This window comes from Nilaparvata lugens, chromosome 8, assembly GCF_014356525.2.
Source record: "Nilaparvata lugens isolate BPH chromosome 8, ASM1435652v1, whole genome shotgun sequence".
NCBI classification, from domain to species: domain Eukaryota; kingdom Metazoa; phylum Arthropoda; class Insecta; order Hemiptera; family Delphacidae; genus Nilaparvata; species Nilaparvata lugens.
The window spans coordinates 26,332,072-26,347,346 of record NC_052511.1 but is presented as its reverse complement, the minus strand read 5'-3'; the positions used below and the strand labels follow the sequence as shown (position 1 = coordinate 26,347,346).

At 33.1% G+C, this 15,275-nt stretch overlaps 1 protein-coding gene across 1 annotated transcript in view; it reads left to right on the top strand.

Annotated features, from left to right (window-relative positions):
* Positions 1 to 13,762, top strand: part of LOC120352818 — a 14,027-nt gene extending 265 nt beyond the window's left edge. Inside the window, exons 2-7 of the mRNA XM_039435096.1 lie at positions 22 to 65; positions 555 to 652; positions 1,689 to 1,778; positions 6,508 to 6,687; positions 7,821 to 7,983; positions 10,489 to 13,762. Of these exons, the coding sequence (XP_039291030.1) occupies positions 22 to 65; positions 555 to 652; positions 1,689 to 1,778; positions 6,508 to 6,687; positions 7,821 to 7,983; positions 10,489 to 10,532 (619 nt within the window). The 3' untranslated portion in view covers positions 10,533 to 13,762. The remainder of the gene's footprint in view (positions 1 to 21; positions 66 to 554; positions 653 to 1,688; positions 1,779 to 6,507; positions 6,688 to 7,820; positions 7,984 to 10,488) is intronic.
* Positions 13,763 to 15,275: the final 1,513 nt, after the last annotated feature.

Genomic DNA, 15,275 nt, shown 5'->3' with positions numbered 1-15,275 from the left:
TACACTGCCCTGGATTAATAGGAATCCGATTAGAAGCAGTTCTGCGTGTGAATTAGAAAATAGAGGTAGGTTTTCTTAGAAAATAGTTCATTTACATTATGTAACTTGTTATAAAATCAATCTTCAGAATATTTGAACCTCCACTTTTCTTAACATCTGTACCAATGTTCAGTTGATCTAGACTTAGATGTTGATTAAATTATCTTTTACCAATTTGCTGATTCATATTTTTCTTCTAGTACGATTTGTAATAATATACTGAAATTATTTCTCATTCCTCAAGTTTATTCGATTAGCAGTTGTATGCGGCTAGTCCTTTTCTTTATTTTTGTGATAAATGCTCATCATTTTCAGTTAATCATTTTGAAGCATTTTCAAATCATTCTCTCATCAATTTTTCAAAGTTGAAATTTGTGTAATATATTGTTTGGCTTATTACGTTTTCATTATTGTTTCAATTTCTATTAAAAGAGTAATGCTATTTGAAAATGACAACACTTTTTGTTATAGATGATCATAATTTGTGATGATAATTGTTTATTATTTTAATCTAGGTCCTCAACAACCATGGCCCGCCCCTCCCTCAGAAGCTTTGAGTGGATTGCGCTTTCCTCAGAGTGATAGTGAAGCGAAACCTCAAGATGATGAAGAGGTATTATAATAATTATAACTATTCTATTTCTTCCACATTCAAAACTGATACAATTTCGTAATAAGCATAGACTATAGTTTGAATTTACATATAATTTTCTCATAAACCGAATCGGTCAAAATGTCCAAATGGTCCAAAATGTCCAAAATTATAGATACAAAATTGAATCTATTTTAAATCTCTCCAAATTGATATTTTTTTATATGATCGGTCTGAATATACTTCACGATCGGAAAATGAGATGAGTTCATTGTTGAATTTCATATTTTAGGATAGTCTTTTTCTCAAAAAATCTAAATTATCAAAATTCTCACAAATTTTATTACAGATAATAATAACCAGCCAATGTTGTTTAACAATGAGAGCAAATGTTGAGTTATACATTATTAATACCGGTAGTCGATTCATCTTGAAATGTATACCGGTAGTCGAGAAATGGATATCAAAGTAAGTTATTCTTAAGTTGATATTTTCATTACTGATAAAACTGAATTTGTTCCAAATTGGCGTCATTCTTTTCTTGATTTAGTGTGATGAGTATTGGAAATATGATGACAAAATAGGCCGAATCTGATAGAATGCAGATGTGTTGGAAGTTGAGCTCCAGTTCCTTCGAAGCGATTTGCTTTCTATTTGATCAAACCCAACCGGAAGCGAACTAATTGACTGATTTCCAATACAAATCACCAGTATTTATTCAAAACCGAAAAGGTTACCATTACAGATTCAATGCATATAATAAGTATTATTCGAAATGAAGAAATAGAAGAAGTTTGGGCAGTAGCCTGTTTTATTTTCCTCTTCTGAATATTGCATTTGATTGTTTCATCAGATAAATGAATCCAACATAACAAAAGGATTACATTTTTTGTAACCATAGATCATGCATGATATCCTTTATTTGCTTATACTATGATGGAACTAACAAAAGGGCAAAGAAAATTGAAAATATTTGGTAGAATCGAATAATATAGTTAATTCGCGATCACATAAAGGACAGAAATGAAAGGAATTATAATTTTTTGTGTTTTTACAGATTTGTGAGGGTGAACCGTTTACACCGAAAAAAGAGTGGAAAACGACATGGCCGAACTTCAATAGAGCTCAAGAGTCTGGTGGAAAACAGGTAACGTTTATAATAAGCTTGTCTCTGTAACTGTATCAGGCTACCTTGCAGATGTTGATTTTTCTAATGGTTTGCTACTTCATTTTCTTGTTTTTGTCTGCTTTTCTTTTCCTCTTCTTTTACTTTTGAGTAATCCCCATTTTTTTGCTTATTCAGTTTTTATGTTAGATGGAAGTGGTAGATACAGAGCAGTATGTCAAAGCATGCGCTGTTCTCACTTTTACTTCCTAAATTAAATCACTGCTTTTTGATAACTACAACTGAGAACTAATGCATTTGTAGACAGACAGAAGCAAACATTCCTACCATTAATTATAATAAGCTATTATAACTTACTTAGGCTTATAATAAATAATAGTGAGTTTATCAAGAATATGTGACCTAAAGCTATAACGTGGCTCTCAAAGTATTTTTCTGGAGTAATGGTTAGAGCCGAGCTCCCCAAATCCTGGAAACAAACAAAGGTCGTAGCAGTATTGAAGCCAGGAAAAGATCAAAGAGACCCAAAAAGCTATAGACCAATAGCCCTGTTGTCAGTTGTGTACAAACTTTTTGAACGAGTCCTGCTGACAAGAGTCGGGAGCAGAATGGATGAGTGTTTGCCAGAGGAGCAGGCTGGTTTCAGGGAGGGTAGGAGTTGTGAGGAACAAGTATTGGGGCTCACAACTCACATCGAGCATGGGTTTGAGAGAAACCTCAAATCAGGAGCCGTATTTCTGGACCTTAGTGCAGCATATGACACAGTGTGGAGATCTGGTCTTCTTCTGAAGTTAGCAAGGATCCTGAAATGCAAGGCAACCATCAATCTCTTTGGAGCTATATTGAGAGACCGTACATGCAGAGTGTCTCTTTATGGTAAACTTAGCACTATAAGAAGATTACAAAATGGTTTACCTCAAGAATCGGTTCTTTCACCAATTTTGTTCAATGTTTACACTGCAGACCTGCCTGTTACTCAATCACGCAAGTTTATTTATGCCGATGACATTGGGCTTGGTTCTCAAGGACGAAGTTTTGAACAGCTCCAAATTGTGTTGAATGAGGATTTAGAAATAATGACAGAATACTTTCAGCAGTGGTTCTTGAAGCCAAAACTGTCTCAACAATATTCCATCTCAGTAACCAGCATGCAAAAAAGATAATTCATCTCAGGCTATGTGGCAAAAGAATATCTCATCAGGAAGCTCCCCGTTACCTAGGAGTCAGACTTGATAGATCCCTCACATATCGACAACATCTGCAGGGGTTGAGAGATAAACTGAAGATAAGGCTAAATATCATCAGCAAACTTGCGGGAACAACCTGGGGTTGTGACATGAATGCCCTTCGAACATCAAGTCTTGCACTTCTGTACAGTACAGGGGAGTACTGCTCTTCTGTCTGGGCTCGCAGCAGACATGTTGAGAAAATTGATACAGTATTCAATGAAACTATGAGGAGATTAGTGGGACATTGAGACCAACAGAGACTGAGTGGTTGCCTGTGCTTAGTAACATCATGCCTCCAGATCTCAGAAGGTTGGAGAAGAAGAACAAGTTTATTTCCCAGTTGCAACATGAGGATCTCCCAGTTTCTAGAGATTTGGCTAACCCTCCACCAAGGCGCCTCAAGTCAAGAAGATACTTGAGACTTGATGAGCAGGGGGAAATAAGAAGTGCGAGGGAGTTATGGAGACTGAGATGGTTGCAGGGAGAGGTCAGGAACAAAGGCCTTGTGGATGACCCTAATGACATTGTTCCTGGCACCCAGCTGAGACGTAGACAGTGGTGTGGCCTTATCCGGTTCAGGACGCAGGTGGGAAGGTGTGCTGAGCTGATGACAGCATGGGGATACACCTCTGATCCTCTGTGCCAATGTGGACGAATTCAATCAATGAATCACCTGATATGTGAGTGTCCACAACACTCCTATCATGGAGGGCTGACACAAGTTCATGATGCTGGAGAAGAGGCATGTCTGTGGCTCCACAACTTACTAGATTCCATTAGTATTTAACATATCAAGTGTAAAATTATGTTTTTTCTAACTTAGGCCTATGAATGCATATCCATATATATATATATATATCTATATATATATATATATATATTATATATATAATATATATATATATATAATATATATATATCTATATATATATATATATATATATATATATATATATATTATATATATAATAGTACAAGTCCTATCAATCGCTCATCATTTTTGATTGATTGAATCAGTTGTATGTTTCAAGTTCTTCTGTTGTGTCTACAATTTTCTTCATTTTCATAAAAATAATGATTCTGGACCTTGATGTCAGCTTCCTTCATATTCATCATGTCTTTTTATAGATAACTAGCCGGCAGGCTCGCTTCGCTCGCCTTATATGTGTAGCCAGATGATTCAGACCCCGGGTGGATCATCCAGAAACAGGATTAGCTGGCTTGCTTCTTCGCTCGCCTACAGCATTTTTCATTTGAGCTTTCTTCCTTCCGTCAAGAAGTCAAAAGAGACTATCAGGCTTTAAGCAATCACCAGTTTTCTTTGAATTATGTAGTGCAGGCTTGCAAAAATCGTTATTTTATCAATATTTTTTTATTTCTCAATTAGAGACTTTTAGGTTAGGATATTATGACAATAATTGTATTTCAGCCTAAATAGTTCTTTGAAATTTAAAACAGGAATAATATGGAGAACTTAACAAAGATATCTAACCTTGAATGTATTTGATGTATTTTATGAATGAATTTCCTTGAGAAATGTAGAAAAATACTTTGAAAACGGAATGGAAAGCTTGAGAAAAGAAACCCTCTAAAAAACGCTGGGGAAAGCTTGGAAAACGCAGTAAAACCGCCCATCTTGGGCGTATCTTTGGCGTAATAATTCTGAAGTCCTCTCAAGACAAAATTTCTAGACCCTTGCTAAACTTCTGTACCATATCTGAACATGATCTGCCAATTAGTTTTTGAGAAAGCGTAGAAAACGCTCGAAAACCGCGAAACCTAGGCGTTATTCCAAGACCCTCCCAATAACGATCTCCCAATCTCAGATGAGCTTGTGTACCAAATTTGAACATTTTCTCTCGACTAATTCTTGCAAAATGTGAGAAAACGCAGAAAACCTGCTACGGAACGCTGGGAAAACGCAGTAAAACCGCTAATCTTGGGCGTATCTTTGACGTAACTCTGAGTCCTCTTAAGAATGCATTTCTAGACCCTTGCTGAACTTCCGTACGAAATTTGAACATGATCTGTGAAATAGTTCTTGTGAAGGCCTAGAAAACGCAGGAAAAACGCTCAAAACCCGCCAATCTTGGGCGGAACTGGTAGGTCTAGAACAGCGTCAAACAAGTCAAGGTGATGTTCAATGTCTCATGTCTAATGTATGCTTAAAGTACTATTCATGCTGTTTCTATTTGTGTTGTATGTTTAATATCTCATGAATTATGCTTAATGTAGTGTAGTATCCATGCTGTCGTAAATTGCGGAAAATTATAAGAATTTCATTGTTTTTTCTAAGATTGGAGACTCCAAATGATATTTTATTGCATGTATAAATAAAATAAATAAAAGTATAAGTTAGATAAATATTTCCTCAAATGGAGTTCAAACTAAACAAAATCAATTAGTCTAATGATAAAAATTATACTCCCAACTCTTGGAAATTGACAAAATTATCAATCTGCTAAGTCTATAGAAATTTCATGAAATGTGTTGTTTCTGTACTATGTGAAAAGTAAAATTCGCAAAGCCATTTACATTTTTTACCAATTAAACAAAGTTCTATCACTAAAAGAGCTACGAAATATATATTTTTTTTTATGTTCAGTCACTTATCGAAGTGGGAATTTTAGCTTATGGGGGTGCCTATAAAACATTACTAAAACCCTTGGAAGTTACACAGAAATCTATTATTAAAACAGCATTAAGAAAACGTATACGCACTCCTACTGATGACATTTTTGAAGAATTCAATGTTTTAAGTATAAGGCAAATTTATGTAAGAAATATATTATTATACATGTACAAAAATCATAAAGATATGTTTAAGAAAATTGAGCACAGCTATCGAACTCGTTCGTCAGAAGAATAGGAATCCAAGTTCCAAGGCTAGTCAAAACTCATTCCACTACTAATACTTATTATATAGCACACAATCTGTATAGAAATCTGCCTGAAAATCTGCCTACGTAATACCGAACGTGAATCCAAAAATATTTATAAAAAAATGTTAATGACTGGTTAAGGAGATTGGGAGGACAAATATAGAAGTGATAATTCTTTCATTGTATAAATAAAGCAAATGTCGTGTAATGATAGTCCAAATTTAACTCTAAATGTTTACATCTTTTATACTTAACATCCTTTGAACTTCAAATTTTCTCTGATATTAATACCTGGTTTACCCAAGAATGTGATAGATGCAAGTATGGGGACAGTCCGACGTTAGCCAATCATCGCCAAGACCCTCTTCCACACACAGGCTTTGCCTTTGTGGAGAGTTTTCATAATGTTTTTTAAAATATAATGTTGTATTTTCTGGAGCTACGATATAATAACAACTAGATTTAGTTATAATGATTAATTTATTAGTTCAACTGTAAGTTTTATTTATGATTGATTGGTTGCAGAAGATGTAACGTTGTTGTATAAAATATGAATATTTGTACCCTGAAATCATGATAATAAAAACCAATTTGATTTGATATGCTTAGCTGAATGTGTGTGCGTTGTTCTGTATCCAGTCGTTCGTGGTGCACCTGCCAAAGTTCACCACTCCGCCACCGCTGCTCGATTCGCTAGTGTCGCCTTGCAAGTACCTGCTGCCGGCCAATGGCGGACTCTGGCCCCGCCCCCTTCCCCCCGACCCTTCCCAACTACCAATGCCCAAACTGTATCTGGATGATAGCACCACTATTCCAACGGTTAGTATTGTAGTCCAGTCTGCACTATATACATTGGTGCATGCAATTTATAACCAGGTGTACCTGGAAATCTATGTGAGATAGAGCGCTCTACCTGATGGCAGGTTTTAGAGCACAACATTACGCCCAGAGGGATTTCGAATGATGCATTTCAATGGTGAAATTCGGAAGATATTGTTGATCAAAAACTAAAATTCATCAAAACTTTTTTTCTTGAAATTTCACTCATTTTTGAAAAACTGTAACTCAGTACCCATTGAAGATAGAGAGCTTTGAATGATTTCATTCTAAGGTAAAATAAAAGCAATATTATCAGTTCCCCATAATTTTATATCACCTTAATATGGAGAAATTCCACAATATCTCTGTTCATAGTGTAAATTTGATTTAATTTTATTCACAATTTTATAATAAAAAAATGCCAGAGCAAATTTTTCTGTCCGACGACTGGATTTGGCGGAAATAGCTGAAAACTGGATCATGATCCGAAAATTTTTTGGTCCATTCTGTATCCAGAACAAGGAAGTTTTACATGAAAAAAAATTGGTTCTGGACTTCTCTTATGTATCCAAAAATATTATAAAACATCAGAACTATAATATAAATTGCAAGCACATCCCCTTGTCTATATTGATTGAACTTTAGTCACAGTTGCAATATAATAATTCAGTAAGACCATATAGATATATTTCAACTTGTTCAACATTAGTAGCTTTAATTACAGTAGAGGAGCAGAGAAAATTGCTCATTTGGTTAAGTTATATCAAGAATGTACAAGTATAATTTATTTTCTTGGAGCCACATATCGACTGTTATAGGACCATTGTTCGGTCCTATCGTCTCTTATGTTGTAGATTGAATTAATCAATCAATTCGTTCATTTCACAAACGAACACAGTATAAATAAAATAATACAAAATTATAAAATAAATGATAAAATATGAAATAAAAGTGGGGATAAGCTCTAGGCATAAGCCCGAGTGGGGTCTACATATAATAAAACAAATAAAAATACTCAGAGTATTAGATTGGATTAGGTAGATTAAAGTAGTGAGATTGTTTGTATAGGATTGAATGAATAAGTCACTCACTAATATACTCATTACTCATATTAATATTGTTGTTTTGTTCAGAGTGACAAGAAAAGCCCGGCACCTGCACCACAAGCCACTACTGCCACACTGCCAACTGAAGCTGACCTGGTGCAAGACAGCGAGGGCTCTTGCTCGGGGTCTGAGCTGAATGTCACCGACCAGGCCAATGTCAGCACCACTAGCACTGGCAGCAATGTTAGACGTGAGTCTCATCTCACTATTCATTCATTCATTCATTACTACCTATTTAGTTACGTGGAAAAACAAACAATGACTTTGGGCAAAGTATACAACCATAGAGAAAATATAGCATGAGATAACCCATGGTATAAGTGGTTAATGTTTCAAATTTCAAGCCGATTTTTTGTGAACTAGAGGTCGGTTTTCGTTTGTGCGTAAACTTCCGATGTCGACATCAGGCATTGTTGTTTGATGACATTCGTATTGCCCAAATTTTAAATGTTCTAAAACAATTGATCAAATAAGTTATAATAAGTAACTAATAAGTTATCTGTGCCAAGACCTACAAGACATCAGACCATAACATTGACATCGAGTTTTTCCAAAATGACGGACTCTGTGAATAGATCTGCAAGGCATTGTGACTGCAAAATAGCGCTTGTAAAGCGAGAGAAGATGATTTTTTAATCGTTCGTTTATGTTTAGGCCGATTGTTCCAGAATACGGAACATTATCAAAATTATAATTTTCATATTCTACAATAATAGAAAATGAATTTGATCTTAAAAAGGTACGTGCTCCAGGATTTAAATCAAACCGCAAAAGTCTTACTAACTTAAATATAAAACTTTTAAATTTCTAAACAACGCCGTTCTTAAGAAAAAGTGGATAAAATCAATTTGATTGGAAAATTTATTAAAGTGTGATGTTGTGTATGTTCAACAATATTCAAATGAATCAATACAAAAGTTACATGTGTGAACATTGTACACCAGGTCTATAACTTCAGTTACTTACAATAGATAATTTATTGATAATCACAATAGAATTCATTCACTGAAATTGAAAATAAAAGACGTTAATTATCTAGATGTAAATTCAATATCTTTCGAAGTGAGCATTCAACGATTTGCTTGAAAAAATTAGTAAGAAAGTGATGTCAACTGTCTTCCTGAAGTTTAATCACGTTCATTATAATCTTAATTTGAACTTGAACATTCTATTTATCATTAGGTCAGTATAATAATGCAGTATACGTCTCATAATTGGTTACAAACACAAACAATTATCATATATTATGATAATAAACATACTTTATTTACTCATAACACAAAGTAAACAATAATAGCAGACGTCTCAACTGTCAAACATTTCGGCCATGTGAGCGGCCATTTTGTTCAGATGTTATGGTCTGTATGTCTTGTTGGTCTTGTTTATGTCTATCATCTAAGAATCGAAACATATAGAATACTATCAACAATTTATATATTATATATTGCAATTTAACATTATAAGCCTAACCTCCCCCATAACTAAACAGCATTTTTAGGCTATTTAGACAAATTGAAATCTACCCAATCTGAGAGCCACACCCTGTGGATGTCGATGACGGCATTTACGCACAAACCACAACTTACCTTTTAGCCGATTACGGTTGGCTACTGTCTATTATTAAAGTTTTAGCCGGGTGAGATTGTAAGAACAGCACAGTATGACAGACTACCAGCGTCACATAGCTTCACGAAAAATAAATACTAGGTCTATCGGCTTGAGTTGACAGTGAAATAAACTCCCTATATCTTCTTATGCAATCTTTTCTCTATGATACATTTAAAGTTGGGTAAATGGTTGATTGTGTGGTCAACCTGCCGTGAACATTGATAACGTGTGATAGTGCGCCTAAAGGATAATTCCCACATATTAGTAGCAGTTCGTGTTTAGTCCAGTGAAAATACTTCCCATCAGTTTTAATAGCCCAGCGGCGTCTGAGTGGGTATGGTCCCATTCAAGGGAAAAATATTTTCACTGAACCGGACACGGTGCCTTAGACTGACCGAGGTTCAGTCTAAGGCACACAAATACTGATCAGGCGTTCCAAATTCCACGTTCTATCTATGGACACAGAGGCGGTCAAATACAAGCGTTCTTATTGGATTTCTCAATTGAAGAAAGACAATATACTATGAGACAGACAGCTTGTATCTTTAGCTTCAGTATCAATTCAATATGATTATCGTCTTTCTTTCGTACTAATTCAATTCAATCTTCAGTTTCCATGTATTGAGTTTCTTCGGTACAGTATTACCAATAACGTGGATCTTATAATGCATTTAAGATCAGTAAACTGTCAATGCATATATCAGTAAACTATCAATGCAACATTCTGGCCATGCTCGATCTGAAACACCTACTGTTTAGATTAGCGTCCATCACAATTCCGTATGTGTACGGCCCTGTGACTACATCTTCTCCAAGCGAGGTTTAAGAGCAAGATCTATCAACATCACTCTCTATGAAATGAAAAATCAATTGAATATGAAATGACGTCAGAATGCAATTTATACCTCCCATCAGATACAGGTGAAGCCATACCAGGATAGCAGTCAATATGCGCTGCCCTATTCATAAATAAAATAGCAGTTGAGCTGAAATGTTGAAACTATCAAAGAATTATAACACTCGTATTTTGAAAAGTTGAAATTTTTTTAAAAATCTAGTTTTATAAAAAAATGTTTTTTTTTTTTAGGTAAACTACGTCTGGCCGCACATTTTCAAACTCCTTTGGAGTGAACTATTTTTTGTACTTTTTCTACTAAGTCTACCAGAAACTTTAAGTCAATTTTTAATACACTTAGTTTGTAATGGATGTTTTCTGTACTAGAGTCCTATTTCGAGCGAAAATAGCAAAATGGTTTATAAAGTACAATTTCCTTTTTCAAGTTTCCATCCTAGATATAAAATGTTTTCAAAATAGTTGATATTGTAGTCATATTCTAGACTATCAACTATTCTGAAAACATTTTTTGATCGAGGTTTGCTGAACATAGAATGTCTATGATGAAAACCTTGAAATAGGGAATAATAGTGTAGAGTGTATGTACCTTATCAACAGTCAATCAATGTTTTCATCATAATTTAGTCTCTCTATATACAATTTTTGCCATGTTGGATCTATGTTTTTAGAATAATTAGTACCTAGTGTACTGGACAATTATTTGAATTTTCTATCATATTGCTATTGTCGATTTTATTTTGTTCAAAGCTTGAGCCAACTGGATATGCATTTTAATCTTGCTTCTATTGGAAAGGATACTTATAATTTTTTCCTGCATTTTAAAGTCAAGCTGAATGGAAAACTCATTAGATAGTATATTTTGGGATTTTTACTGCATTTTGAGTTTGATTTTCTTGAGCATCGTTGGCACAATAATTGTATATATCAATGCTTCAGTAATATTATATTACGATGATGCTGAACCCTGATGGAAGCTTAATTGCATATTTCAATTGGTATCCTCTATTGTACAGTATTTCCGATTATCTCAATAACATTTCTCGCTCAGAACGCTATCTTCAAATATATGCATTATCTTCAGCATGATGACAATGGAAAAAGGAAATTTTTGAAGATAGAATTCTGAGCAAAAAATATGATAAAATAATCGAAAATATAATATTAAATATATTAATTGAAATATACAATTAAGCCTCCATTAAATACTAAGGAAATCAAACGAGAAGCATCATCGTGGTTACAATATTACTTGAGCATTGGTTTCATAGATTTTTATCTTAATTTATCGTAATATTACCTTATCATAGATTTAATCAATTCTTATTATAATTTAATCTATCATTATATTATTTTGTTTTAAGTAACTTTCAATTTGTTCGTTGTGATGTGATGAGTTTAGTAATTTTTTCATAAAGTTTGATAATTTCTCACACTATATTATATTAATGCTGGCTAAACACAACGAAAATAGGTTTATTTATTTTATGCTTCAATAATATTCAATTATTCAAAAGGTTTCCCTTACATTTTTTTGTAGTTATATTGGAATGTTAGTGTTTTATAAACGTTCAAGAAAGCAATTTCCATAGTTTAATCCAAGAATTAAGTAAATTTAAACCTTAAAACACAACTTTTAAGCTGTTGGCTTACATATCATTAGAAGTATATTTCTTCAAACAAATTTCTATATTTTATGTATTAATATGCAGCTAAACATTTTATTGATCAGAATTGTTAAGGTTTTTTCAATTTTTAAAAATTAAATCTATTAATTACAATTGAAACTTTATTGCTTGAAGGCAATAATCAATGTTTCTCCATATGTTAAACGTTAGCGAAGTCTTGAAAGAGAATGTAGACCATTTAAAATGTTTTAGATAGTCTTATAATTTTTTTAATAATAGAAAACTTCCTAAATTTGAAATCTAGTTTAATTGCAGGATACAATTCAGTTTTTGTCAACTTCTTAAAACATTGCGTTGTACTTGGAATTTATGTTTCAATTTCTGTTGAAATTTATGATGTTTTAACATTTTAGATTTGAAAATTATGTTTGAGAAATGGAACTACCATCAATTTATGCTATTAAAACTTTCATTTTTCTACTTTCTTTGCACAAGTAAAACAGTTTAGAAAGTATTATCGCTTTCCCAAAACTTTAGATTTTCTGATTATCTCAATTATTGTTTCTTACTCCTTGAACAATTTACTTATTCAATCATTCAGAATTTCACATTAATTATGTAAATAATATACGTCATAAGTGATTTTTGCAGAAAGACATAATAGATGTACAAAAGTAATATACATTGAATCTAATTATTTTTAAATCATTGCAAGAAATGAGAATAGTTTATATACCTATATATATATATTTTATACATGTGAATTAATGTGTATTGATATTGCCAGAAACCTGTATGTGAATCGAAGTGTTAGTTGTTATATTTTATGTAATGTGTTTCTCAGATATGTACCGTACATCCTATACTAGTCTTATATGTGGAAATAGTATAATATAATGTATTCCTCAATGTAGTAGATAATATTTAAGATGTTCCTCTTACAGATTTGTAGTCTTATGTAAGAGAAACAGTTCCACACATTCGTTGTCATGCAGATGATTTACAGACTTTACAGTTTATCTTACAGATTTTTAGATGATTTCAAATGAATGCGCTATTAATTATGATTATTTGAAATTAAGGCATCAATATCAATGATTGCTTGGGATAAACAAGCAATAACTTAGTTAAACAAGCATAACTAGTTAACAAGCATAACTTGGATAAACAAGCATAACTTAGTTTGCTCAGTTTCCAAATCTTAAATCAAGAATTGAACAACCATCCTCGGGACCTCATAATCATAAAATTCAATCAAGAATTGTTCACTTCTTCTTACAATTATTTAGATCACTACTTATAAATATTGATAATTATAAATTTCAAGATTAATGATGATCAAAAGTTGATCGCTTATCAAACATATACAGCCTTATTCCAAATGATGGACCCATTTTCAAAAATTCATCTTTTACTGTAGTACTTATCCGAAATGAACAATCCTTATACCAATTGAAAGAAAAAATTCAAAAGTTTTTTTTGCAATAATTACCCTAGACAGCCAGGTCGCTCACTCAGTGAGAGAGGTTTTTGACTTGAGTCAGTCAGTCGGGAAATTTAAGTAAACCATGAGTACTTACTTACAAAGCCCAATGGACCTTGGCCTCCTCAACAATTTGCCTCCAATCATCTTTATCACTTGCTCGCCTCTTCCAGTTTAGCACTATCAAGCACGCCAGATCTCTCTCCACATCTTGAAGCCAGTGGGCTCTGGGCGACCTCTTCTCCTAGTTCCTTCCATTCGTCCAATAAGCATATGTCTCTGTATTGTGTTTTGCTCCATTCGTTGTACATGCTCCAGCCAACTAATTCTTCTAGACTTTATAGACCATGAATACAGTACTTGATATTTCAGGATTACCTTTTTAAACATTTGGATTCGAATGAATTCTATTCTCAAGGTTTTAAATTGAGTACCTACATGGTGTTATTTGATTTAGTTATATTTGGTAGCGGATATCATCATTTCATTCAATAATTATTATACAATCAATTGTTCATTCATTGCAGAATCATAATATTGTTCCGGTTTTCAATAATTTGTTCAATTTTATTCTTTTCTATTGATATGGTTTCCAGTTACAGCAGAACCTCTCGAATCCGTCACCTTGGCAATTAGAATACAGTCACAGTCTACATCGTATCATCAGTAACAAGTTCTAGTCATTGCTGAAATGCCCTTTTATAGTGATATTTGCAATTTATTCAAAACTTGATAACCGTTGTAGCCGGTTATACAGTATTTATGATAAAAATAATATAATTTCAATAAAATGCAAGTAGCAAATTCTCCTAAAAATACATTTTTAAGGCGAAATTTGCAAATTATTACAACCTCGAATACGGCTGTGCACTATTATACCGTATAATAGTTTATCAGACGATCTATTGTTTGACATATTGTAAGAAACAAATAATAACGAAATAACTAGTTTTATTGAAATTACATACTAGAAAAACTGTTATCCTTTTTATTGAAAATTTTAATAATATTATTTTTCATCAGATTACCCAAGTGCGGTTTCAAGAGGGGTTCAGTGTTTCTAATATACTCTATTTTGAAAAATATTTTAGGTTTCGTCTGTTTTCATCTCAAAATCATTTTAATGATGAGCGTTTGTTCAACTCAACGAATAGGCTAATTGTTCATTCTTTTGGATTTTATACCACTCATAAAATTCAGTTTTCAATTGATTTATTCTGAAATTTATTGAAAGTTTCATATATTATTCAGTAGCAATATCATCTCGCTCTTTATCCCAAGGAAAATAGCATAGATATTGATATTTTCTGTGCTCCTGTTATTTTTAAGGATTCTTTATCAAACTATTTCATTTCAATATCAGTGTTATACCATCAAACATCACAAATTTGTTATTTGTTATAATCACCCTCATTTATATTAAATGTTGAAAATACAGTCGAACCTCTCTATAACGAACCTCCATTTGACGAAATCATCTACATAACGAATTTTTACCTCGTCCCATGACATTTTAGAGTTTTGACTGCTTATTTACCTCTAACGAATTTCGGACCTCTCAACAACAAAGTTTTCTCTTCACTTCAACATGAAAAATATAGTGTGTATAGGAAGCAGACGGTCATTTTGAAGGAATTGTTTAGTTTCAGCAGAAAGGTCAATAGACTAAAAATTATGGCAATTCAGCTAGGAAGACGATAGGGTGGTTAGTCAATAGAGGTTGAAACACATGTCGGAAATTGAATACAAGTTACTAATAATAGAATTTGTCATTCGTAGACCAGGCAGGTAAACGACTGGACATTCCCATTTTTGCTTTTGTCACACATTTCAATTCTTAGAACTGACTATGATGGTGATGACTGTTCAAAATTACCAGGCAAGGATTGAAACTGTAAAATAGTGTACCA